This window comes from Lepidochelys olivacea, assembly GCF_965140295.1.
Source record: "Lepidochelys olivacea isolate rLepOli2 genome assembly, chromosome: 1".
Taxonomy (NCBI): Eukaryota; Metazoa; Chordata; order Testudines; family Cheloniidae; genus Lepidochelys; species Lepidochelys olivacea.
In genome coordinates, this window is record NC_140411.1 from 325,916,285 (window position 1) to 325,941,999 (window position 25,715).

The window sequence follows — 25,715 nt, forward strand, 5'->3', positions numbered from 1 at the left end:
CTCTTTCCCCCACCCTTGCTGCTCTTTCCCCCCACCAATCCATGTGAAAAGAGAACAATCAGTTATTTGTTTTAAAGGCAGTTACTAACCATAGCTGGTTACGGCATCTAAATCTGTTTTGGGCAGAAATGGAAAGACCAGAGACTGTTCTGTAATATCAGCATCTGTGTGGTTTTAAAGTGAAGAATGAACCATTCTCCCCCAATTTCTAGTCATGTGAGTACAAGACCTTTACCTTTGCTTAAAAGGGCCTTCAGTGCTCTTCTCATCGGATTTGCAGTATTAGCCCCAATACCCACACTCCCAAGTGACCTCTGGGAGCGATTTCCAGCAATTAGATATGCACTGAAACACTCTTGTGTCCTGGATGTCTCTCATTGTTTGGTGTTCTTCCTGGGGAAAATCAGATGACTAGCTTTAAGCTAATAACTTTGCATCCTCATCTTGTAAACTAGAGACTGTAAAGTGTCATACAAAAATCTGAGACAGTGGCTGGTACCTCTTCAGCTAGTCGATAGGGTTCTGAGTCCCAAGGATTCAGCTGTGTTTTCGAGGCTGGGGGGGGGGCTCTGTAGGTGTGTCTTGCAGGGTCAGAAATGCAGCTCCGCAGGTGGAGGTGGGTATTAAGTTACACTTTTTCAGGCTACCTGAATCAAGAAGTGTCACAGTTTGGTTCTGGTGTATATCCACCCCAGATTACTTGTGGTGAGAACTAAAACCACATTCAGCCCTTTGACTGTGGGAGCGCGTCCATCATTAATGTCTAGGAATTCTAGTGTTGGGGTGATTTTTGCTCTCCGGTTGCTGTCTGATGATCGTATTGCAGCATTAATTTTGGGCTTGTCTACACTGGCAACGTGAAAGTGCTGCCACGGCAGTGCGTTAACATGGCTTGTGTGGTCATGGCAGAGCACTGGGAGAGAGCTCTCCCAGCGCACTAAAAAAACCCCCTCCATGAGGGGCGCAGCTCCCGGCGCTGGGGCACTGTCTATACCGGCACGTTACAGCACTGAAACTCGCAGCACTCGGGGGAGTTTTCTCTCGCGCCCCTGAGCGAGAAAGGTGCAGCAGTCTAAAGTGACAGTGTAAACAAGCCCCTGGTCAGATTATTACCATCTGTGTCTGGGCTGGAGGTTGCAATCTTTCCTTTTGAATGCAGACCATGCCACTCTCGTCTGTGCTTTTGATTACACGGTTGCGAGGCACGCTGGCTGGGACTACACCTTAAAAAGCTGGTGCAGAAAGCTGTGGGCTGCTTATTGAATGGGGCGGCATCTCACACGTGCCTGCCATGCCAGTGCTCCAAAATCTGCCCTGGCTATCCATTCGACTCCGGGTGGAGCCTCAGGGGTTTGTTGTGACCTTTAAAGTTTTAAATGTCCTGGGACTGGCCTGTCCTCCACATGCCAACCTGCCACAGCAGAGGTCAGCAGAGGTATTTGAGCTCGATCCCCCTCACTAAGGGCTCCAAGACTGGAACTTGTTCCCACATCCCGCTTGGTGTGAAATAGCTCAAATTCAGTGACATTTTGAGCATGCTCCATGAGACACCTGTTTGGAGATTTTGCAGAAGGCTGAGGGTTTGTTTCCCCACAGTGTGATGGACAAAGAAGTTTCTGTAGGTGTCTGACTGCCTGAGTTCCTGTTGAAATGATTAATGCTGCTAGGATTTTATTGTGTTAATGATGTGTCAGGGAGCCTTGGATGGGAAACTTTTTAAAAAAAATATAATGATAAAGTAGTGTTGTGTGGGTGGAGTGGTTGTTAGGTTACTGAAAGATATATATATATATATATATAAGTAGCAAGGTTAACAGGTGATTGATTCTGTATGAGACTTCAAGAAATAGAAACAGAGTGGGGGCGATAGCTCAGTGGTTTGAGCATTGGCCTGCTAAACCCAGGGTTGTGAGTTCAATCCTTGAGGGGGCCATTTAGGGATCTGGGGCAAAAATTGGGGATTGGTCCTGCTTTGAGCAGGGGGTTGGGCTAGATGACCTCCTGAGGTCCCTTCCAACCCTGATATTCTATGATACACAGGACCCAGTTTATTGCACCCAATACAGCATGTATGATTACCTGCCCTATGGGCAGGTGGCGTAGGTGTGTATTACATGGCATAACGTGTGTGTGTGTGGCGTATGTGCGCATTCGGTGCAAGGAGCTCCAGGCCCTCAGAGACTGTGTATGGGCTTTGGAGACCAGGGTGGCGGAGCTGGAGGAGCTTGAGGTATGTAGATGAGACTTTCCGGGACACAGTAGAATGGTCCCACCCCCCATCTGACAGCCTCTGTGCTGTTGAGGAGGATGAAAGTCTCAGGGAAGGAGAACATCCAACTGGAGCAAAGGGAAATGATCCCATTTCCAGATGATGATGTGGTATCCTCTCCCCCTGAGGCTACCTCTCCGGGGGAGGGAACTCCAGTTATTAGGAAGAGACAAGTATTAGTAATGGGCAATTCGATCCTTAGAAACATAGATAGCTGAGTATGCAATGACCGGGAGAACCGCATGGTAACTTGCCTGCCTGGTGTGACAGTTGCGGATCTCTCGAGACATCTAGATAGGCTTATATGTAGTGCTAGGGAGGAGCCAGTGGTTGTGGTACATGCAGGTACCAATGACATAAGGAAGGATAGGAGAGAGGTCCAGGAGGCCAAATTTAGGCTGCTAGGTAAGAGATTGAAGTCCAGGACCTCCCTGGTAGCGTTCTCTGAAATGCTTCCAGTTCCATGCTCAGGGCCAGTTAGACAGGCAGAACTGCAGGGTCTCAATGCATAGATGAGATGATGGTGCAGGGAGGAGGGGTTTAGATTTATTAGGAACTGGGAAAACTTTTGGGAAAGGGGGAGCCTATACAGGAAGGACTGGGAGAAAGCCGACAGGTGTAGAAGAGCACATGTTCGGACATCCCTTGGGGAGGATCTATAAATGGAGATTCCCTGTGTCCTAATAAGGAGGTGAAGGATGGAAGATGATAAAATACAGGTAGGATTTGATGAGAAGCAGTCAAAAGGAAAAACAAGTCCCATTCAATTACATCATGTAATGGCAGACAGCTAAAAAGTGACAAGCTTTTAAAGTGCTTATATAACAATGCTAGAAGTCTAAATAATAAGATGGGTGAACTGGAGTGCCTCGTATTAAATGAGGATATTGATATAATAGGCATCACAGAAACTTGGTGGAATGAGGATAATCAATGGGACACAGTAATACCAGGGTACAAAATATGTCAGAAGGACAGAATAGGTCATGCTGGTGGGGGAGTGGCACTAAATGTGAAAGAAAGCGTAGAATCAGATGAAGTAAAAATCTTAAATGAACCAAACCGTACCATAGAATATCTGTGAATAATAATTCCATGCTTAAATAACAAGAATATAGTAGTAGGGATATATTCCAGACCACCTGACCACGATGGTGATAGTGACTGTGAAATGATCAGGAAGATCAGAGAGGCTATTAAAATAAAAAAACTCTAATAATGGGGGATTTCAGCTATCCCCGTATTGACTGGGTACATGTCACCTCAGGAAGAGATGCAGATATAAAGTTTCTTGACATCTTAAATGACTGCTTCTTGGAGCAGCTGGTCCTGGAACCCACAAGAGGAGAGGCCATTTTGGATTTAGTCCTAAGTGGAGCACAGGATCAGGTCCGAGAGGTGGATATAGCTGGATCGCTTGGTAATAGTGACCATAATATAATTAAATTTAACATTCCTGTGGCAGAGAAAACACCACAGCAGCCCAACACTGTAACATTTACTTTCAGAAAGAGGAACTAGACAAAAATGAGGTTAGTTAAACAGAAATTAAAAGGTACAGCACCAAAAGTAAAATTCCTGCAAGCTGCATGGAAACTTTTAAAAGACTTTTAATAAACTTTTAATAGAGGCTCTACTTAAATGTGTACCCCAAATTAAAAAACATCGTAAGAAAACCAAAAAAGAGCCACCGTGGCTAAGCAACAAAGTAAAAGAAGCCATGAGAGGCAAAAAGGCATCCTTTTAAAAAGTGGAAGCTAAATCCTAATGAGGAAAATAGAAAGGAGCATAAACTCTGGCAAATGAAGTGTAAAAATATAATTAGAAAGACCAAAAAAGAATTTGAAGAACAGTTAGCCAAAGACTCCAAAGGTAATAGGAATTTTTTTAAAAAAAAGTACATTAGAAGTAGGAAGCCTGCTAAACAACCAGTGGGGCCATTGGATGATCGAGATGCTAAAGGAGCACTCAAGGATGATAAGATCATTGCAGAGAAACTAAATTAATTCTTTGCATCGGTCTTCACAGTTGAGGATGTGAGGGAGATTCCCAAATCTGAGCCATTTTTTTTGGGTGACAAATCTGAGGAACTGTCCCAGATTGAGGTATCAATAGAGGAGGTTTTGGAACAAATTGATAAACTAAACAGTAATCAGTCACCAGGATCAGATGGTATTCACCCAAGAGTTCTGAAGGAACTAAAATATGAAATTGCAGGACTACTAACTGTAGTCTGTAACCTATCATTTAAATCAGCTTCTGTACCAAATGACTGGAGGATAGCTAATGTGATGCCAATTTTTAAAAAGGGCTCAAATTACAGGCTGGTAAGCCTGACTTCTGTACCAGGCAAACTGGTTGAAACTATAGTAAAGAACGGTTTCAGAGTAACAGCCGTGTTAGTCTGTATTCGCAAAAAGAAAAGGAGTACTTGTGGCACCTTAGAGACTAACCAATTTATTAGAGCATAAGCTTTTGTGAGCTACAGCTCACTTCCTCAGATGCATATCATGGAAACTGCAGCAGGCTTTATATATACACAGAGAATATGAAACAATACCTACTCCCACCCCACTGTCCTGCTGGTAATAGCTTATCTAAAGTGATCATCAGGTGGGCCATTTCCAGCACAAATCCAGGTTTTCTCACCCTTTCTCACCTTTCTCACCTTTGAGGAATTCCACCATGATTTCAACAATTTCCATCCCACCATCAACATCAGCCTGGTCCAGTCCACACAAGAGATCCACTTCCTGGACACTACAGTGCTAATAAACAATGGTCACATAAACACCACCCTATACCGGAAACCTACTGACCGCTATTCCTACCTGCATGCCTCCAGCTTTCACCCTGACCACACCACACGATCCATCGTCTACAGCCAAGCTCTACGATACAACCGCATTTGCTCCAACCCCTCAGACAGAGACAAACACCTACAAGATCTCTGTCAAGCTTTCTTACAACTACAATACCCACCTGCAGAAGTAAAGAAACAGATTGATAGAGCCAGAAGAGTTCCCAGAAGTTACCTACTACAGGACAGGCCTAACAAAGAAAATAACAGAACGCCACTAGCCGTCACCTTCAGCCCCCAACTAAAACCCCTCCAACGCATTATTAAGGATCTACAACCTATCCTAAAGGATGACCCAACACTCTCACAAATCTTGGGAGACAGGCCAGTCCTTGCCTACAGACAGCCCCGCAACCTGAAGCAAATACTCACCAACAACCACATACTACACAGCAGAACCACTAACCCAGGAACTTATCCTTGCAACAAAGCCCGTTGCCAATTGTGCCCACATATCTATTCAGGGGACACCATCACAGGGCCTAATAACATCAGCCACACTATCAGAGGCTCGTTCACCTGCACATCCACCAATGTGATATATGCCATCATGTGCCAGCAATGCCCCTCTGCCATGTACATTGGTCAAACTGGACAGTCTCTACGTAAAAGAATAAATGGACACAAATCAGATGTCAAGAATTATAACATTCATAAACCAGTCGGAGAACACTTCAATCTCTCTGGTCACGCAATCACAGACATGAAGGTCGCTATCTTAAAACAAAAAAACTTCAAATCCAGACTCCAGCGAGAAACTGCTTAATTGGAATTCATTTGCAAATTGGATACTATTAATTTAGGCTTAAATAGAGACTGGGAGTGGCTAAGTCATTATGCAAGGTAGCCTGTTTCCTCTTGTTTTTTCCTACCCCCCCCCCCCCAGATGTTCTGGTTTAACTTGGATTTAAACTTGAAGAGTGGTCAGTTTGGATGAGCTATTACCAGCAGGAGAGTGAGTTTGTGTGTGTATGGGGGTGGGGGGGATGTGAGAGAACCTGGATTTGTGCAGGAAATAGCCCAACTTGATTGTCATGCACATTGTGTAAAGAGTTGTCACTTTGGATGGGCTATCACCAGCAGGAGAGTGAATTTGTGTGGGGGGGTGGAGGGTGAGAAAACCTGGATTTGTGCTGGAAATGGCCCACCTGATGATCACTTTAGATAAGCTATTACCAGCAGGACAGTGGGGTGGGAGGAGGTATTGTTTCATATTCTCTGTGTATATATAAAGCCTGCTGCAGTTTCCATGCTATGCATCTGAGGAAGTGAGCTGTAGCTCACGAAAGCTTATGCTCTAATAAATTGGTTAGTCTCTAAGGTGCCACAAGTACTCCTTTTCTTTTTATAGTAAAGAACAAAATTGTCAGACATATAGATGAACATAATTTGTTGGGAAAGAGTCAAAATGGTTTTTGTAAATGGAAATCATGCTTCACCAATCTACTAGAATTCTTTGAGGGGGTCAACAAGCATGTGGACAAGGAGGATCCAGTGGATATGGTGTATTTAGGTTTTCAGAAAGCCTTTGACAAAGTCCCTCACCAAAGGCTCTTAAGCAAAGTAAGCAGTTATGGGATAAGAGGGAAGGTTCTCTCATGGATTGATAACTGGTTAAAAGATAGGTAACAAAGGGTCAGAATAAATGGTCAGTTTTCAGAATGGAGAGGGTAAGCAGTGATGTCTGCCGTGGGTCTGTACTGGGACCAGTCCTATTCAACATATTCATAAATTATCTGGAAAAAGGGGTAAACTGTGATGTTGCAAAATGTGCAGATAATACAAAACTACTCAAGATAGTTAAGTCCCAGGCAGACTGCGAAGAGCTACAAAGGGATCTCTCAAAACTGGGTGACTGGGCAACAAAATGGCAGATGAAATTCAATGTTGATAAATGCAAAATAATGCATATTGGAAAACATAATCCCAACTGTACATATAATGATGGGGGTCTAAATTAACTGTTACCACTCAAGAAAGAGACCTTGGGAGTCTCTGAAAACATCCACTCAATATGCAGCGGCAGTCAAAAAAGCATACAGAATGTTGGGAATCATTAAGAAAGGGATAGATAAGACAGAAAATATCCTATTGCCTGTATATAAATGCATGGTACATCCACATCTTCACTACTGTGTACAGATGTGGTCACCCCATCTCAAAAAAGATATATTGGACTTGGAAAAGTTTTAGAAAAGGTCAACAAAAATTATTAGGGGTATGGAACGGCTGCTGTATGAGGAGAGATTAATAAGACTGGGACTTTTCAGCTTGGAAAAGAGACGACCGGGGGGGGGGGGCGCGGGATATGATACAGGTCTATAAAATCATGACTGGTGTGGAGAAAGTAAATAAAGTGTTGTTTACTCCTTCTCATGACACAAGAACTAGGGGGTCACCCAATGAAATAGGCAGCAGGTTTAAAACAAACCAAAAGGAAGTATTTTTTTCACACAACGCACAGTCAATCTGTGGAATTCCTTGCTAGAGGATGTTGTGAAGGCCAAGACTATAACAAGGTTCAAAAAAAGAACTAGATAAATTCCTGGAGGATAGGTCCTTCGATAGCTAATAGCCAGGATGAGCAAGGATGGTGTCCCTAGCCTCTGTTTGCCAAAAGCTGGGAATGGGCAACAGAGGATGGATCATTTGAGGATTACCTGTTCTGTTCGTTTCCTCTGGGACGCCTAGCATTGGCCACTGTCAGAAGACAGGACACTGGGCTAGATGGACCTTTGGTCTGACCCCAGTATGGCATTCAGTTAGTGCTACACAAGAAGCACAAAGTGGGCTCGAGTTGGAGAAACCATACCACAAACGTAAAAATTCCTCTCAAATTAAAAAAGGTGACTGAAATAAAGCTCTGCTTTTCATTTCTATTGTTTCTTATTATGCTAGTCCTTGGAGTGGTTTTACTTTGCTTTCTCTTAAACTAAGATTGTTTTACTCAGAAATAAACTTGTGCTTTATCTTCTGGTCTGGACGATGTTGCAGTCCTAGTAGCAGTTCGTGACATAGTGAAAGTGTAAAAGTGCCATTTTTACAATCCATTTTCTATGCATTGAATTTATTCCCTTGAAATTCTATAGATTTCTGCTTTTCTGTGGTTGATAACAGCTTCTTAGACACTATAAGTACGTTTGTGCTGACAGTCACAGAGCTTGGTTATCCTGAGAAAGTTTGGGGACTGGGAGGTGCTTAATTTCAGCCCTTCCCCCCAGGAAGTTATTTGCCTGCTGTGATCTGGTTGGAAAACCAGATTAGAATTGCCTCAAGGGTCTTAACTGATTGCTTTTTAAATCTGCAGATAAATTATAAATAAAACAGTGATCTGATTTGCTGAATTTACATGTAATTCAGTATAATCTAGGGCTCTTTGAGGGGAAAAAATACATACCATGTACTCTACCTTTTGTTAATCAGTATAATAGAATTTGGATAATTGACCGCTATACTGAGTGTCTTATTTCCAGGAGTAATAGTTGATGAAAGGGTTAACTGACCTCCTTCAAATAGGAGCCTTGAGGATTTGCCTGTGGGGAATATACTCCATAGCAAATTGCTGTGGGAATACTTAAGCGCTTTGATGTAAAGTAAAAACAATCTCTTATGTCGGAGTACAATTCAGAGAACAAAAGGACCATTTTGCTAAATTGTGCAGACATAAACTGAATCACCCGGAACAGAAGTCATTTCTGTATTCTGGTATCTGTTGTATTCATGCTCTATAAAAAAGCAGTTTTTGTTTATGAAGCAATTTGTTCCTTTAAGGTCTCTTTTTAAAAAAAGAGGGAAAAAATAATAAATTGGTTAAGGACTGAGGATATATTATGAAGTAATCGCATGAAAGCAAGCAGTATAGATCAGTGGCTCTCAACCTTTCCAAACGACTGTACTCCTTTCAGGAGTCTGTTTTGTCTTGTTTCAGAGTAGCAGCCGTGTTAGTCTGTATTCACAAAAAGAAAAGGAGGACTTGTGGCACCTTAGAGACTAACCAATTTATTAGAGCATAAGCTTTCGTGAGCTACAGCTCACTTCCTCAGATGTCAGTTTCCACGATATGCATCTGAGGAAGTGAGCTGTAGCTCACGAAAGCTTATGCTCTAATAAATTGGTTAGTCTCTAAGGTGCCACAAGTCCTCCTTTTCTTTTTGTTTTGTCTTGCATACTCCCAAGCTTTACCTCACTTAAAAACTACTTATTACAAAATCAGACATAAAAATACAAAAGCATCACAGCACACTATTACTGCAAAATTGCTTACTTTCTCATTTTTACCATATAATTATAAAATAAATCATTTGGAATATAAATATTGTACTTACAGTTCAGCGTATAGTATTATAGAGCAGTATAAACAAGTCATTGTCTGTATGAAATTTTAGTTTGTACTGACTTCGCTAGTGCTTTTTATGCAGCCTGTTGTAAAACTAAGCAAATATCTAGATGAGTTGATGTACCCCCAGGAAGACTTCTTAGTACCCCCCAGGCGTACCTATACCCCTGGTTGAGAACTGGTATAGATGAAAAGGAGTACTTGTGGCACCTTAGAGACTAACCAATTTATTTGAGCATAAGCTTTCGTGAGCTATAGCTCACTTCATCGGATGCAGTGAGCTGTAGCTCACGAAAGCTTATGCTCCTTTTTCTTTTTGTGAATAGAGACTAACACGGCTGCTACTCTGAAACCTGGTATAGATGACCTGCTTTATTTTGCTTTCATGTCATTTTCAAGGGGAAATGCCTGTTTAGCAAGAACATAGACATTTTCAGAAGGGACTTTAACAACAGTCTATAACTCTGCTAGAGGAACATACAAATGACCCATAAATCCATCAGGAACAGTATTACTGTGTGTTACGTTTATGAGGTGTTCTTGAAAGATGTGATGTGTAACTGAAAGCTTTCATCTGCTGGGTGTCAAAGTCCTCTTGTTAATTGTTAAAGGAATGTGCATTTGATCTATTTTGGGTTCATTTCACCACGAAGATATGAATGGCAGTTCCAGCATAGTTGCAAGGCTTCTCCCTTTTTGTTCTTTGCTGCCATCCCTTTATTAGGAGCTTTGAAGCTTGGTAATTTCCTCTGCTTCTCCTACTTGGCTATTTAGGGAAAGGTCAGATTAAAAACTCAAACTTCCGCTGCTTGTAAATTCTGCTTCTCTTAGACAGTTTATTTACAAAGTGCAAATGGGTTTTAAAAAACCAGCAGTGTAGCACATCAGTTTAATAATCCTCTCACATGTGGATTAAGGCCAACTAGAAATACATCTGTACAGTCCGCTTGTAGACGTGGGGTGCCCAGAATTTACCATATGGGCTACAATCAGCAATTCACCAGGAACTGGAGGGTTGTACCTGATTTGCATATAAATGTAGACAAATGTTTGTATACCAAATAATTGCATTTGCTTGTACTTGCCCCTTCCTGATTAGCTCAATAGAAATTGCTCGTCATCCGAATTCACGATCATTAAAAAGTTGCCTATGCTCAGCTGTGTCCTCCCTCTACCATGACAAAGAGAGAGTGTGTGGTCTCTTGTGACATTTGGCACTTGCGTGGTAGAATTTTAGGACCTTTGTCTGCCTTTTCCCCATTGCAAACAAGTTTGTTTGTTTTTTAATTCCTAGTATTCATTATTTAGCTTGTTTTTCATCCTACCTCCCTTCCCTTGCACTAATTCCATCCTATCCATATATACATACCAGAGGGGGGGGGCCCCCTCCACACTTTAAATCCAGATCAATATTTAACAACAAGGGGCCTGGCTCTTTCTAATGAGGAGATGGGGGTGGGGGGGAGGCCAGAAAAACAAAATACCCTCAACATTTGGTCACAGATTCCAACCTAATACAGTTCCAAATACACTGTAGGATGGGTCCATCCCTAGTATACGTTGTGACTCTTTCAGAGTCTTGTGAAATGGGTCCTTAAAAACCTTTCTGGATTTCTTCCCTCTTTGTATCACTTTGTCCTCCTTTTATAATACTTGGTCCTGGCACTCACAGCAAGGTAACCCTGTCCGGATGTAGCTGACTACTGTAGTTTGAATACATACTGATTTCACATTCATGTAATTATGATTAAAGTTCTTCTATTTGTGTCAGGGAATATATATTTTTCCTGCCAACTTTACCACCATTTTCGTCCTATCTAAGCTTTGCTGCTGTTACTTTCCCCCCTCCCAGCTTGTGATTGTGATCCCCGTGGAATCCAGACACCTCAGTGCAATCGCTCCACAGGGCTGTGCGTCTGTAAGGAGGGTGTCGAGGGACCCAGCTGTGACAAGTGCACCCGCGGCTACTCTGGCATCTTCCCTGACTGCGCGCCATGCCATCAGTGTTTCGCTCTGTGGGACGTCATCATTAGTGAACTGACCAATAGGACACAGCAGTTCCTGGAGAGAGCAAAAATCCTGAAAATCAGTGGGGTCAGTGGCCCTTACCAGCAAACTGTCAACACTGTGGAAGAGAAACTGAATGAAATTAGAAGTATCCTTGCTCAAAATCCAGCTGCTGAGCCCCTTAAAAACATTGGAAATCTCTTTGAGGAAGCAGGGTGAGTACAGGACATGTTGTGTGAATATTTCCTGCTCAGTTAGGGCTCGATACTCCAGTGTGCTGAGCATCCTCAACTCCTCTGTGAGAGCTGAGAGCCCTCGTTGTCTGGCAGGAATGGGCCTGCAGTGCTCTTAGTCAGATTCTACTGAGAGCAAACAAAATGCAGCTGGGACCCCAGACTGTCACGATCTTTGGAAGGGGCGGCCATGCTTGTATTTTGTCAGCCTGCCAACCAATTAACTCAGAGCCAGTCATGTTGATTCCTTGTGATCCCCCAGGGCAAAGGACAAGCACAGCTATTATGTGAGAAAATGTAGAGACAGAGACTGACTTCTTGGGATTTTGTTTTATAGCCATCTAGATAGCAGGGCAGACGTCTCTTTCTAATCTAAAAACCAAAATATTGTCAACAGAAAATGCCAGTGTTGCAACACTGGTTGTCTCCATTTCATGAAGTGTAAGATCCTGTATTCTTTGTATTTAAAACTAAGGAGAAGGGCAGGTGAGCCCCCTGTGAAATCTAGGCTGGTTAAAGACCAACAGTCTTTAGTTATTGATTGAAATAATTGAAAGCAGTTGATGGGAATATGAGTCTTTTCCATGCACCTTTAAAACGTTCCCTTCCAAACCAAAAGGGGAGGCTAAAATGCTTGTGAAGAGGTTTTGTAGTTAATGATTCGTGGCTGCTTCCCAGCTCCATTAACCTGTATCCCTGGAGAGTTGTTGTATTTGTTATATTCCAAGAGAGGTGAGGGCAGGCAGAGGAACCACTCTTCCTCTCCCCTTCTTTATAAAACATCTCACTTTTGCTCCCTTTCACCTGGACTGGGGGAGGGGAGAGTGGTGGGCCCTTAACGTTTGTAGGGGACTTTGAAGAGGACGAACACTGTGTAAGTTCCAGCTACTGATGACGATGTAAACTGAGCTCAGCTTCAGACACACCAACTGCCTTGTGCTTCCAGGATGGAGGCAACTATTTGGAGTAGAGGCCATGGGAATTACTGAAATCAGTTAATATGTAATGCACGGGCTTGGTGCATGTGCTCATATTGCCTGTTAGTGCCTTGCCCAGTGACGATGGTCCTGATTCAAAGCCTTGTGAGGTCAGTTGAATCTTTCCATTAGTTGAGGCCTTATAACAGCCTGCTACTTAGAGCTGGATCATTTTTGGTGCTGGAGGTCCCAGGTTCAAGTCCCATTGATGACCGTGTACCTATGTCAGTGAACCGTGGCTGCAATCACATCTCTGGTTCCACTTTATTGGGCCTCACAACAGAAGTCTGGGACTTTCGTTGGAGCAAAAAGACTGGCGAGCAGGGAACAGCTTGCCGAACAGAGAGGAAAGAGCTGATCTCGCTCACCTTTTACCTTTCTTGCGGGAGGTGAGATGTTTTCTCCCATCTCCACCCAGAAGATGCCATTGGCAAAAGGGGATCTTTATAAAGTAGTTAAATGAATCCATTGTGTCCAGAGAATTTTTTTTTCTGACATTCAGTTGTAATAATCAAAAAATGCATTTGTAGCTGTGTGGGATGTGAAGCAAATTATGTATGGATCATAGTAGTTGACACTCTGACCTATGCAGTTGCCATGGTTCAAAAGCATTACACCAGTGTTCTGGAATCTGGCTCTGGTTAATCTTACACAAAGCAGCTGTTTTCTGAGCAATTGGGTGCTTTGAGTTTATAAATGTGTTGTAGATTAAAAAGTCGTTTTTTGTGATAAAGAAAACAAAACCAGTATTCTAGGAAGGCAAGTTGTTACAAATTGCTTACAGCACTGGCTGGGGAGGGATGGCAGGAATTTAACTACTGTACAGCTTTCTTTATTTAAAAAAAAAAAAAAAAATAACCCAAGGCTGATTTTTGTCCCCCCTTGAGTAAATGTAGGTTCTGTGTTTTGCTTGCAGCAAACTAGCAGCAGATGTTACAGAAAAGATGGCTGAAATAGAAGACAAGCTCTCCGTGATGGCGTTAAAAAGCAATAACACGGACACTCACCTGAGGGCCCTGGAGACAGATGCAGAGAGCCTAGACCACGTTGTGAAAGAACTTGCAGAACAACTCGAGTTTATAAAAATCTCTGATATCCGGGGTGAGGTGTCTCATGGGGGGAAGGAAAAAAGCCAGGGCAGCAAATGATTAAATACGTGTATGGTTTTAAATATCAGGTTAATCTTCTAAACGTAATAAAACGTGTTCCTGTGAGTGCAGTTTCCTTCTGAGTCTTGGCAGAGTTGCTGATTTAGCAGGAATTTCTTTGAAGCCTCTGTTTTTGTGTGCATTGCAAAACTAGCTTAAGATCTTAGAGCACAAAGTCATCTTAAAACCTCTTAATGTATAGAAGTTGTAGACCAGTTACATGTACCAACAGTAAGCCCAGTGGTATACTTGTATTTTGTTACATACCACAATTAAGTACACCTACAGGTGTCTGAAGTTACTTTGGCTCACATTTAATTACATGAGATCACTAAGTTTCTGTATGAAAGACTGCATGAATCTTTATGAATAAGAGTATGTCTCACTTTAGGGCTAGATTCTACCACCCGTACAAAGAGTGACATTAACCCCTGTGCAGAGGGCCTGCACAAGGATTGGGCAGTATGTATACCCAGTCAAGCCTGGACTTCAGTGGTGTGTAGGTCTTGTGCTAGTCCATTCCTCATGGGTGAATTGCACCTAATCACCAAGCAGTTCCATGGAATCAGTGAGTCACAGAAGTAAATAAGATCTAGCTTTATAAATCTAGAGCCAGATCTTCCTTTGCTTTCAGTGGGAGTGGGATCAGACCCTTAGTCTGGAAGAATTTTCAAACTTCTTAATATTAGAGAGTCAAATTCTGTAGACCATTGAAATCAAAGAATCACTGGGACCATCAACGGGAGGTTTGTTTGATTAAGGATAGCAGAATTTGCGCCATACATAGTTCAAGCATCCTAACAGTAATAACGTTTGTATAACTTTGTATTCAGTTTAATAGAGAAATGGTCTTATACAATTTTGTCATCCACTAGCCTCCCTGTAACACGTTGTTTGTACTATAAATTCAGCAATGAGGGCTGACTGCTGAACAGTTGGATCTAATTTCTGCAGGAGCCTTGGATAGTGTCACCAAATATTTTCAGATGTCCCTGGAGGCAGAAGAGAGGGTCAATGCCTCCAGTGTTCACCCTGATAGCCTTGTGGAACTGTCAGCTCAGACACGACAGGAAGTGGAAGACTTAATCAGTGAGCAAGAGGCCCAGTTCAAGGCAAAACAAGAAGAACAGTCACGCCTTCTGGATGAACTCGCAGGCAAGCTGCAAAGTCTGGATCTTTCTGAAGTGGCTGAGAAGGTACTTGGTTAAGATTTCTTTGGGTGTAGAATCTGCAGGAAAACATCAGTTGTGCTATTGCAGAAACGACAGGCAGGAAGGCAGAGCCTGCTACTTTGTTGAAGTGAATTTTGCTTATGGGAAAATGCTTGACAGGTATACTGAGAGAGATTATGAACTGCAACCTGTTCCATGACTTGTGGACCACAAGGGGTGCACTACCTTCCAAACCACACCCACTTCACCCTTCCCATTTCCAACCCCCTCTCCCTGACAATAGTCAGTCATCCCATTGTTTCCTCCCATGACCCAAATCCCACAGTCCTTTTGCACCCACAAAGGATTATCAAACTTGGTTGATTATAAGACCAGCTTTTTGGAGTCATGAGCCCCAAAAACTACTCCACTAAGCCTCTGCAGCACTCTTCGAGTTTCTTCCCTGAGCCTCACTCTTGCTGATGTAATGGTTTGGATTTACAGGAATTTTCGTTGTCTCTCCATGTTTTGTGGAGCACTGTCCCTGTCCAGCAAGACATGGCACCAGACGTGGGGTTGTCTGGTGAAAATGAGAGTAGGAGACTGTGGATGCAGGACAATGCCAGTAGAGGTGGGGACGGTAGAAGATGTGCCAGTGGGCACTTTATGCATGCTGTGTGCTTGCCCTGGACTTTTCTGATCTGTCTAAGACAAAGCAGACCTTTTTCTGAGCTCTTGAGTCAAAAGGTCACTCTGAGAAGCAGTCTGGTGCTTATTCTCTGCATAGCGATAAAGCTGAAGTAAATCTGAGGTAGGGTGGCTTTTTCCTGGGAGATTCAGTGTTCCTTCTGCAACTTTACTTTGAAGTAAATCAGCTGCAGCTGGAAAAGAATTCAGCCTGCAACTGTGATGGAAAGGGCATATTTATTAACTTAAGTGGCTAGGGGTATCAGTAAGTTACAGGATGATTTCTCTAAAGATTGCATTGTCCCTCTATCAACTTTCTAGGCAGTATCATTAGTTGCTGGGAGCCTTAAGGAAGGAGCCCTCTTAGGGGTAGGATGTTCTGCTTTCTAGAGCAGTGGCTCTCAATCAGAGGTCTGCCATGGGGAACATCAACTCATCTAAATATTTGCCTACTTTTATAACAGGCTACAATAAAAGCTAGCAAAGTCTGTACAAACTAAAATTTCGTATAATGACTTGTTGATACATTTCAGTGTTTAGTATATAGTGCAGTAAGTACAATATTTATATTCTAGAAGATTTATTTTATAATTATATGGTAAAACTGAGAAAGTAAGCACTTTTTCAGTAATAGTGTGCTGTGACACTTTGTATTTTTATGTCTGATTTTGTATGCAAGTAGTTTTTAAGTTGAGGTAAAATTTGGGGTATGCAAGACACATCAGACTCCTAAAAGGGGTACAGTAGTGTGGAAAGGTAGAGAGCCACTGGTCTAGAGAATAGTGGATTGCATGCCAAACATCAGGGAAGGGAAAGGAAAGGAAAGGAAAAGCTTTTTGTTAGAGAAATTACAATTAACCTGATTCAGTTTCGTGTACCTTTACTGGGGGTATATTGCCAGCAAAATGTTTATTTTTGTGACTATCATCCTTCCTTCCACCTCCTGCCAAAAAAGGAAAACTTTGCTCAACCTTCGACCTTATTTAAAATATATATATATATATATCTTTAGTGATTCCATTTATTGTCCAGACTCTGGGGGTAGTTCATGGATAGAGCTGGTTAAACATTTGCTAATCAAATGTATTTACATTACAAAATGCTGTTTCTTCAAAATTAAACCTTTGCAGGGGAACTTTTGTTTTTTGGTTTAGTGTGTTGTTTTGTTTGTTTTGTTTTTTTTTTCTGGTCAAAATTTCATTTTGAGAAAAAAGCATTTTGATAAAGTCACACTGGAACACGTTGATATTTTTTGTTCTGAAACAACTTTTTGAAACTTTATATAAAACTTTCAAAGTCAAACTCAGGATAAAACATTTTGCTTTAAACAAAACATTTTACTTAGATAGACCCAAAATGGTATCTTTTGGAAAATTTCATTTGAGGAAATTTCAAAATATTTTTGGGTTTCTTCCAATCTGCAACAAATTTTCAGATATGACAGTTTCCCTGATACCAAGTTTGAGTTTCAGCCAGCTCAATCCATGGCTTTGCCTTCAGGAGGGAAGAGCCCTCCTCTTCCCTCTCCATTTTTAAGAGAAGTCTGAGGGTAATTTTCCATTGAAAGAACCCAGTCTTTGTCGATTTTATGTCATTCAGTAAGACAGTGCAGGGTGGATGACTGTCTTGTTACTGCCATTATAACCCAAACTGCTTGTTCCTGGAGGGCTGTGTTTATAGAGAGGAGCTTACCTTCCCCCGTCACTCTGCACTGTAACAAATCTCGCAGTGATACAGGTGTGAAGCAGGGAGTGCCCTAGTTTTTGATGCCGCAGTACAGCAGCTACAGCTACCATTTACTTCTCAGGCAGTCTCCTGAGATTTCAGTGCCAGGGGTGCGGGTGCCACTACATGTTTCCAGCATAATCAGAAACCTCCTGGTGCACTTTCCTCCTTTTCTCTCCCCCCCCAAAAGCAAGGGCAGTTAAGCATGACTATTTCTTATCCGTCTATTGCAGACATGCGGAACTCCCTCAGGGGCTTCCTGTGCTGACTCAGAGTGTGGCGGTCTGAACTGCCGAACAGAGGAAGGAGAAAAGAAATGTGGAGGACCAGGCTGCGAGGGATTGGTTACTGTGGCTCACGGTGCGTGGCAGAAAGCCATGGATTTTGACAGAGACATACTCAGTGCCTTGGCGGAAGTTGAAGAACTCTCTAAAATGGTAACTCTTTACAAGTAGATCACTAAACATGATTTAAAATGAAATCATTTCATTTGATTTAAAATGAAAGAAATTCCACCAACAGGGATATGATACAAAACTACAGAACATCTGGCCCCCAGACATTAATTTTAAAATGTTTCTTTCCAGTTGCATAACTTCACCAGCACTATCCCCCCCTCCCCTTTTTATTTTTAAAAGAGCCTCATAAAGTGAACTTGTTTAAATTGAAATTCCATGTGTAATCCATAAACATCTGAATTGTTTAAAGTAACATTGGTGTTGTGGATTCTGGCATGTTTTAAAAGCATTCTGTGAGTTTTATGGGAAGAAGTTTCCCACACTGCTTTGGATTCCAAATATCAATTGCCTTTTCAGAATTGCATTTTGGTTTGCAAAATGGGCCTTAATGTGCAAGGAAATGTGAAACCAGGCCACCTTATTTACTTCCCGTAGGTCTCAGAGGCAAAACAGAGAGCAGACGAAGCAAAACAAAATGCACAAAAAGTTTTGCTCAAAACCAATGCCACAAAAGAACAAGTGGACAGAAGCAATGAAGATCTGAGAAACCTTATTAAGCAGATCAGGGAATTTCTGATGCGTAAGGATGATCTTTACCTTAGTTGACATTACTGATTTCTATCTTTGTTATGAGAAATTCTGCTAGCTTATTTTTAGAAGCCTTTGTAAAGTTAGGATGTTATAAATGTGTTACCTTTACAGATGCAAAGTAGTAGACTCTTCCAGCTCTGCACATGCTGTAGATAGCTTTTCCCATGCATTTCTCTAGGTAGCTGCACAACCTAGTCTTAAAATCCTTTCTAAATACTATCGTGTCTGTGAGTCTTGTCTTGATTATGCATTTTATTTAAGATTTTTATAAGCAGTGGGATCCCTTTTCAGCTTTATAGGTGAAAGATGAGGTTACCAATACAGATTGGCAGTTGATTCTTTGCACAATGCTGTGGAAAAATGCACCCCAGTAAGGAGGAAATAATCCCTCCTTCAAGCCTTTCAGTTTCATGACGATTGGAACTTTAACAGACTTTGCCTTCTCCTCTGCAATAGTGCTGATTGGTGGTGGAGTGGTTTAAAACTTAGTAGGAGATCGTCATGCTACTCCCATTAATTTCAAGGGAACGATGTAGCTAACTCTCCTCCTCAATCAGCTTTGAAATTTCAATCATTAGCTGTGCTAACCTGTGGAGAAGCGTGAGATCTTTTGGAAGATGGAGGACAGTCTCCATTAAGGAGGTCTGTTATGCGCAACTGCTGGCCAAAATACATCAATGTTTTCTTACGTGCTAACAACGTGTTCAGTCCTGTGCAAACACATACATGTAATAGCACCATAGGACCATCTGAACAACAGAGGCAACTTTGCTTAAACCGCAACCTCTGAGAGCCATAAAATGCTGGTGTTACATGTATCTATAAACACTGTGCACAGCCGTCCTTCACTTTAGAAATGTACGAATGTGCACCAAAGGAATGACCCTCTTACTCCATTTCAGTTCATAATATTTTCTACTTCACTAGCATCTTGTGTTCATAGCACTCCATACAGCACTACAACTTTTGGACCAAATTCATTCCTGTTGAACTCCCGTGGATTTCAGTGGAACGTGGGTCCATTATCTAACTGATCCTTACAGCTTCCAGGGGGCTGTCAAATTATCTTTCTTTTATAGCTGGAGAAATGGGGGGCAGACAAGGTCTGAGATTGCCCAAAGCCATGCAGTAAATCAGTGTTAGGAATTGCACAGTTCTACTGATTCCCAAGCTGTGCTCAAGCCAGTGGAGGCCAGTGGGTGAAAAGTACCCCTCAAGAGGCTAAAATGGGACTTAAGCAGGGCTCTATGCTCTGTGGTAGCATTCTGCATAGGAGTGAATTTTACCCTAACAGAGCACACTGCCTATTTTCTACAAATTGTGGTGGTGATTCATTTGCCATGGTTGTTTGTCAGTTTCTCGCTTTTAAGGAACCACACTGACAAGTTTCAGTCGTGTAATTTTGACATTTGGCATAGATGGCTTGCTAATCCTCTCAACTGTCCGCTTACCCTGTTGCATTTGTGCCATCTTAGAGGATAGCGCTGATTTGGATAGCATTGAGGCGGTTGCTAATGAAGTGTTGAACATGGAGATGCCAAGTAGCCCCCAGCAGCTACAGACCCTGACAGAGGATATCCGTGAGCGTGTGGAAAGCCTTTCTGATGTAGAGGTTATCTTACAACAAAGTGCTGGAGACATTGCCAGAGCTGAGATGCTGTTAGATGAAGCAAATAAAGCAAGGTAATGTGTACTACGCTGTTTTGTATCAGCTGTCTTTTTAAATCAGTGATTTTGAACCAGACTATTGATTTCATTCAAATATTTTTCAAAAACATAGTAAGCTAAATTCATCCTAATGTAAATTCTTATTCATACCAAAATGAAACATTTTTCATGTCACATATTATATTGTTACTTCTGCTCCACAGCAAAAGTGCAAAAGATGTTAAAGTCACTGCAGCTATTGTGAAAGAAGCACTGGAAGAAGCTGAAAAGGCCCAAAATGCAGCCGAAAAGGCCATCAAACAAGCTGACGAAGACATTAGAGGAACACAGGACCTACTTACCTCAGTAAGTCCTAACTATATTTAAAAAATATTCACAGTGTACCTAGTTTGACGCTAGGTAACCACTTTAGCTAAGGGAAGAGGAGCTCCTGAAACTGTAAACTGTCTGAATTAAGAGCAAAGCAAAGGAGGGCTCTCCTCCCCACTATAGTCAGTCGGTGCTTTGCCACTAACTTCAGCGGGTGCAGAACTGGGATGTGCCTTCCAACCAAACAGGTGTCCTCAGATCCCCAGGAAATCCTACAACACAGATGATATATCACTTGGTAGCTGAGCCATGCTGCCAACTCCCACCATGCAAAAGACTTTGCCAGTACAGTGTGAGAACACATGAGCATTAATGCTTTATTGAAGCATTAATTGTTGTGTTTGCCAAATTATGTCATTGCAGAGCCCCATATGCATGGAGGGTGAATATTTAAGTAAAGAACTAATTCATTATTAGTGATAGTGTCCAAGTGTGCTCGCTCAATGCTTTACAAATAATGAGAGAAGGGCCCTTCCCAGTCATAGAATAAGCCCACCCAAGTACTTTCAACACTAATAGTGGGCTTCTATAAGAATGAAATATTAGAATTAGAACTTTTTCACTCAAGTTTGAAGACTTTGACCATTCCCATTTCATCAAGTCCAGCTCATAAAGAACCGTTTCACAGATCGTCCCATTAACAAAACTGTAAAGCACTAAAATCTGATAGTGTCAATATTCAGCTTATTAGGTTCCTAAGCTACCCAGCACTTGTTTATCCATTGCTGAAAGGGTAATTAACACAGTAGTGCTTTCTTTCCATTTATATGGACAATAATGGATCTAGCTGAGCTGTTGGTTTGACTAATGCCTTTCACATTTTCAAATCTGGAATTTTTTGCCCTGTAAGCTGAGCAATTCGACATGTGTAAATGCTTGTTGAAATCCTATGTATTTCACATGAGTTTACAATTAATTGAAGCCAAAGACTGCAGATGTCTTGGTGACATCTTACACTGGGATGCATCTCCTCCCCCACCTTTGGAGTATCAGATGTGCACCAGGAATGCTCTCAGAAGTTAGTGGAACTCTATCCTTACCAATTACAAACACAGTACAGCTCCAGTCTTGCACTCGTAGACATTCAAAAGTCAATTATTTCAACCAGCTTGGGTTGTACAAAGAATGAAAGGTTATTTCTCTCCATTTCGTAAGGTACACTTTTAATGACATACAATCTAGTTCACTTTCAAAATTGAATCCCCTCTTACTTCACTTGAATTGTAAATTGTAATTTGTACTCTTAAAACCCTCACATATCATATTTCATAGTAGATTGGCTGATATTTCAGAGTTGCACAATGCCAGTTTGAGGATAGACTTTGGAGATAAGACATTTTAAATAGTTGGTCAAGACTTTTCTCCAGAAAGCTAATTTCAAAAATCAGCACATACATTTGTTGGGGGAATATTTAAACTATTCTTTCATTCCTGGTTAGATTGAATCTGAAAATGCAGCATCTGAAGAAACCTTAAACAACGCTACCGTACGTCTTACTGAGCTAGAGAAGAACGTGGAAGATCTTAAACAAAAGACTGCTACAAATTCAGAGAATGTGGAAGAGATTGAAGAAACCATTGCTACTGTGAAACAAAATGCCGAAGAAGTTAAAGAGGTGAGACGCCTAGGTGCCAGCTGACTTCCTCAAAAACTCAATCCATGGGAGTAATATTTGGCATAAAAGAGCATTTCAGTGCTACTGCTAGCTTTATTCATGATCTTGTCATGCTTGGGCACCAGGCATCAGCGAGCTAGCTGCCCAGGAATATTACGGGCATCGTTCAGTGAACTAGGTCAGACTTGTTGCTCCCAATTCGTTTATTAATAAGGTCATGCTGGGTCCATTTGCCAATACATTAATTTCTACTTGCTTTGGCACCAACTTACATGGTAGAAAAAGCCTGCTGACTTCCAATTCCTAGACGAGCAGGAAGCTGTCAGTCATGGAGAGGTGAATGATCTCCATATTCTGATGGATTTAAGTGTAGAGTTACAAATTGGTAAATCTCAGTTCTACTCTCAACTGCCACTGATGTTTACCTTTTGGCAACACCTCCCTGTGCCTCAGTTTCACCATCTATAAAATGGGTTTAAATACTGTTTTCTTACCTTCTGTGAAGTGCCTTGGGCACTGTGAGTACAAAACATTATTCAGCTGTCAAACAAAGTACTTGTAACTTGCCACTTTGAAGGGAATTCCCCCATCACTTCAGTCACCAGAGAAAAATTCCATCTCTCAATGTAACACTTGCCAGCCTGCTCCTCTAGTTAGTGTGTGGTAAGCAGTTATCTAAAGTTATCTAATATTCTGCAAGCATAGCAGTGTCTTTCTCAGCCGTGTCTATATGGAGTCTCTCCCGAAGTCAATATGTTTTAAGAAGGATTCTGATTTATTTCAGCCTTCAAACAATTGACAAAAACGTTATATGTCAAAGGAAGTCTCACTGCTCCGATCTATTGTCCACAATAAAGTCATCTGTCTCAAAGGAGTCTTCCCTCTCCCAAAAGAGCGAAGATGTTGGAATTAACCTTTAAGCAACACTTAACTTTAAAGAAGGGACCTCTGAAATGCTGCTTAATAACAAGTACAAGAAGCTGATTATTTAGCAGGGGGGGAGGAGGAAAGACAGAAAAGAGTGATAACCGATATTATCAGTAGTAGTAACAGTTTCCCCAGATCCTACCCATGCTGTAGATGGCACATTTCATGCTGCTCACACTGCCGGTGAGTTTTCAGGATTCTAATCTACAGACCAGAGTGTCTGGTGCACCCACTACCTGTCCCAACGCTTGCCCTGGGAGGGAGGGAAGGAGATGTAGGAGCTGACTTTCCCAGCTCTACACCTGATGAGGCCACCTCCCTGCCAGGGATATTTGGAGACTTGCAGGAGATTTCTGCTATGTGCTGACTGAGTGCTGCAAAAAATGAAGTGCAGCTGAGACACTAGCCTTGTGTTTTCTGTAACATCTGGGAAGTGCTTGTGACCTCATGAGTCACTATAGGTGAGGTAACCCCCAATTCCAGGGCTGCTCATGATAGCTGAAGATTAGAGAGAGAGAGAGAGAGAGAGAGTGTGTGTACTTAAAGTAACAAGGTGCCCTATTTTCAACTCCATCTGTTTGACACTGCTGCTCTCTGGCAGTTGTCAACAGTACAAGCAATGCCATGGTCACTTCTGTACTGAATCAGCATGTCCAGAAGCAATGTCTGTTAGTCCCCCTTAAATTGGAAAACTCTGCAGGATTTGCTCTCACTAGTCACCAATTCTGTGGCTAAATCCTGTACAGTTTATCAACGTTTAGATATTGAAACAGACCAGCCCCGTAACTAAAAAGGGCAGATGATCACCAGAAGTGTCTGCCATCAGCAGGCATGAAACATGAATGAGAAAGGGGGAGATGTAACTAAAGCAAAAGCTGAGTGTTGGGACAACTAAGCCAAGAGTCCTGTGCCACTTTAGACTAACAGACGTAGTGGAGCATAAGCTTTCGTGGGTATTCACCCACAAAAGCTTATGCTCCAATACGTCTGCTCGTCTATAAGGTGCCACAGGATTTTTTGCCACTTTTACAGATCCAGACTAACACGGCTACCCCTCTGACGATAATACTAGAACACACTTTATGCTGTCAAATCTTTCATTCCAACATCCTCACTAGTAATGTCTCAGCTCCACGGAAGCAGCAGGAAGTTTCAGACCATCTGTTCAAGTGGTGAAACAGGCATTTGCTTTGCAGTTTTCTGAGCAATAACCCCACCTTGTGTTGTGAATTTGAAACTGCAGGTACTTGACAGTGAACTGAACGCCAAATATAAAACCGTTGAAAACCTAATTGCCAAAAAAACAGAAGAGTCTGCTGATGCCAGGAAGAAAGCTGGAACGCTGCAGAATGAAGCTAAATCATTGTTAGCTCAAGCAAACAGCAAACTCCAGCTGCTCAAGGGTAAGACTGCCTGCATGAGAAAAGGGTCTCCTTTCATATTTTGAAGTAATGTTTCACGCTGGAGAATGGTTAAAAATTCATTCTTTCCTATTACACTAATTGCTGGACGTTCACACACTTATGTACACAGTAAATGGAACACTTTTCAAATGATCCAAACATCCTTTTTCACACTTACAGAGATCAATTCACCCAGTAGTGTGGTGCAACCACGTCTTGGGAGAAATGCAGTCACTGATCAACAGCACAACATTGCACAACTATTTAGGAAAGAATAAATTGTATCCATAAATTGAATACTTATTCAGCTGGGAGGATTAAGTGGAACATAATTTATCCTAACTAATTTGACTAGACTAACATACGTCAAGTGCCATGGCACCCTGAAAGACTAAAAGTAGGGATTTCCTGCAGCACCGTAGTCTTGGATATCTCCCATCTAAGCACTGTTGTTCTCGTAAGATCTGTCATGATCATAACCCAAAGTGATACTGGCAGAGTTGCTTTTTGAAAATTGGAGTTAACTCTAACAGAACAGTTTTAAGAACTCCACATTTAGAGCTGTATATTGAAACAGGAGCTTTCTGTCTGCTTTTACCAGACATGGGGAAGCTGTACTCACCCCCAACCACTCTTCCTTACGTCAACCCCTTATTTGCAACAATTCACTGAACAGTCTGACCATAACTTAGCCACCACACTCTAGTGTCCTTTCAAGTCTGTATTTCTTTGTAGAACCCCTAAGCCATTTTTCCAACATGAATTAAAGGACACAATTGTACGTTTTCATTTATAGGTAAGTACTTCCTCATTGTTTCCATAGTATTGAGACAAGTTGTCAGGCCCAGATCTGTATCATCCAATCTCAGGTTTTCTACCTCAAAGATTTGAATTAATACTTTAAACAGGGTATGATTTTACTGCCCAAACAACAGCTGATAGTTTCTCCCTTTTCCTTGCAGATTTGGAAAGCATGTATGAGAACAATCAGAAAGTCTTGGAAGACAAAGCCAAACAGTTGGTGGAACTAGAAGAAACAGTACGCTCCCTCTTACAGGCAATCAGCCAGAAAGTTGCAGTATACAGCACCTGCTTGTAACTTGGAGGGAAACAGTCTGGACCCAGTTTATTCTGGATGGGCTTAAAAGTGTTAAGTTTGATAAACTAGTTCTCATTGACATCACACTAAGACCTGGTAACCTTGACAGGTTTCTCACTTTTTAAAGTTACAAAACCAAAGAGTAATTTTTTTTATGTTGAAAATAAAAACAGTACTTTTGTACCACTGTA

At 41.8% G+C, this 25,715-nt stretch overlaps 1 protein-coding gene across 1 annotated transcript in view; it reads left to right on the forward strand.

Moving 5' to 3' along the window:
- The window catches only part of LAMB1 (laminin subunit beta 1), a 72,685-nt gene extending 46,970 nt beyond the window's left edge, over nucleotides 1-25,715 (forward strand). The window contains exons 24-33 of the mRNA XM_084650738.1: nucleotides 11,318-11,687; nucleotides 13,599-13,783; nucleotides 14,785-15,026; nucleotides 17,627-17,830; nucleotides 18,287-18,431; nucleotides 19,918-20,125; nucleotides 20,314-20,455; nucleotides 21,919-22,095; nucleotides 24,266-24,425; nucleotides 25,388-25,715. Coding sequence (XP_084506864.1) covers nucleotides 11,318-11,687; nucleotides 13,599-13,783; nucleotides 14,785-15,026; nucleotides 17,627-17,830; nucleotides 18,287-18,431; nucleotides 19,918-20,125; nucleotides 20,314-20,455; nucleotides 21,919-22,095; nucleotides 24,266-24,425; nucleotides 25,388-25,524 — 1,970 coding nt within the window. The 3' untranslated portion in view covers nucleotides 25,525-25,715. The remainder of the gene's footprint in view (nucleotides 1-11,317; nucleotides 11,688-13,598; nucleotides 13,784-14,784; nucleotides 15,027-17,626; nucleotides 17,831-18,286; nucleotides 18,432-19,917; nucleotides 20,126-20,313; nucleotides 20,456-21,918; nucleotides 22,096-24,265; nucleotides 24,426-25,387) is intronic.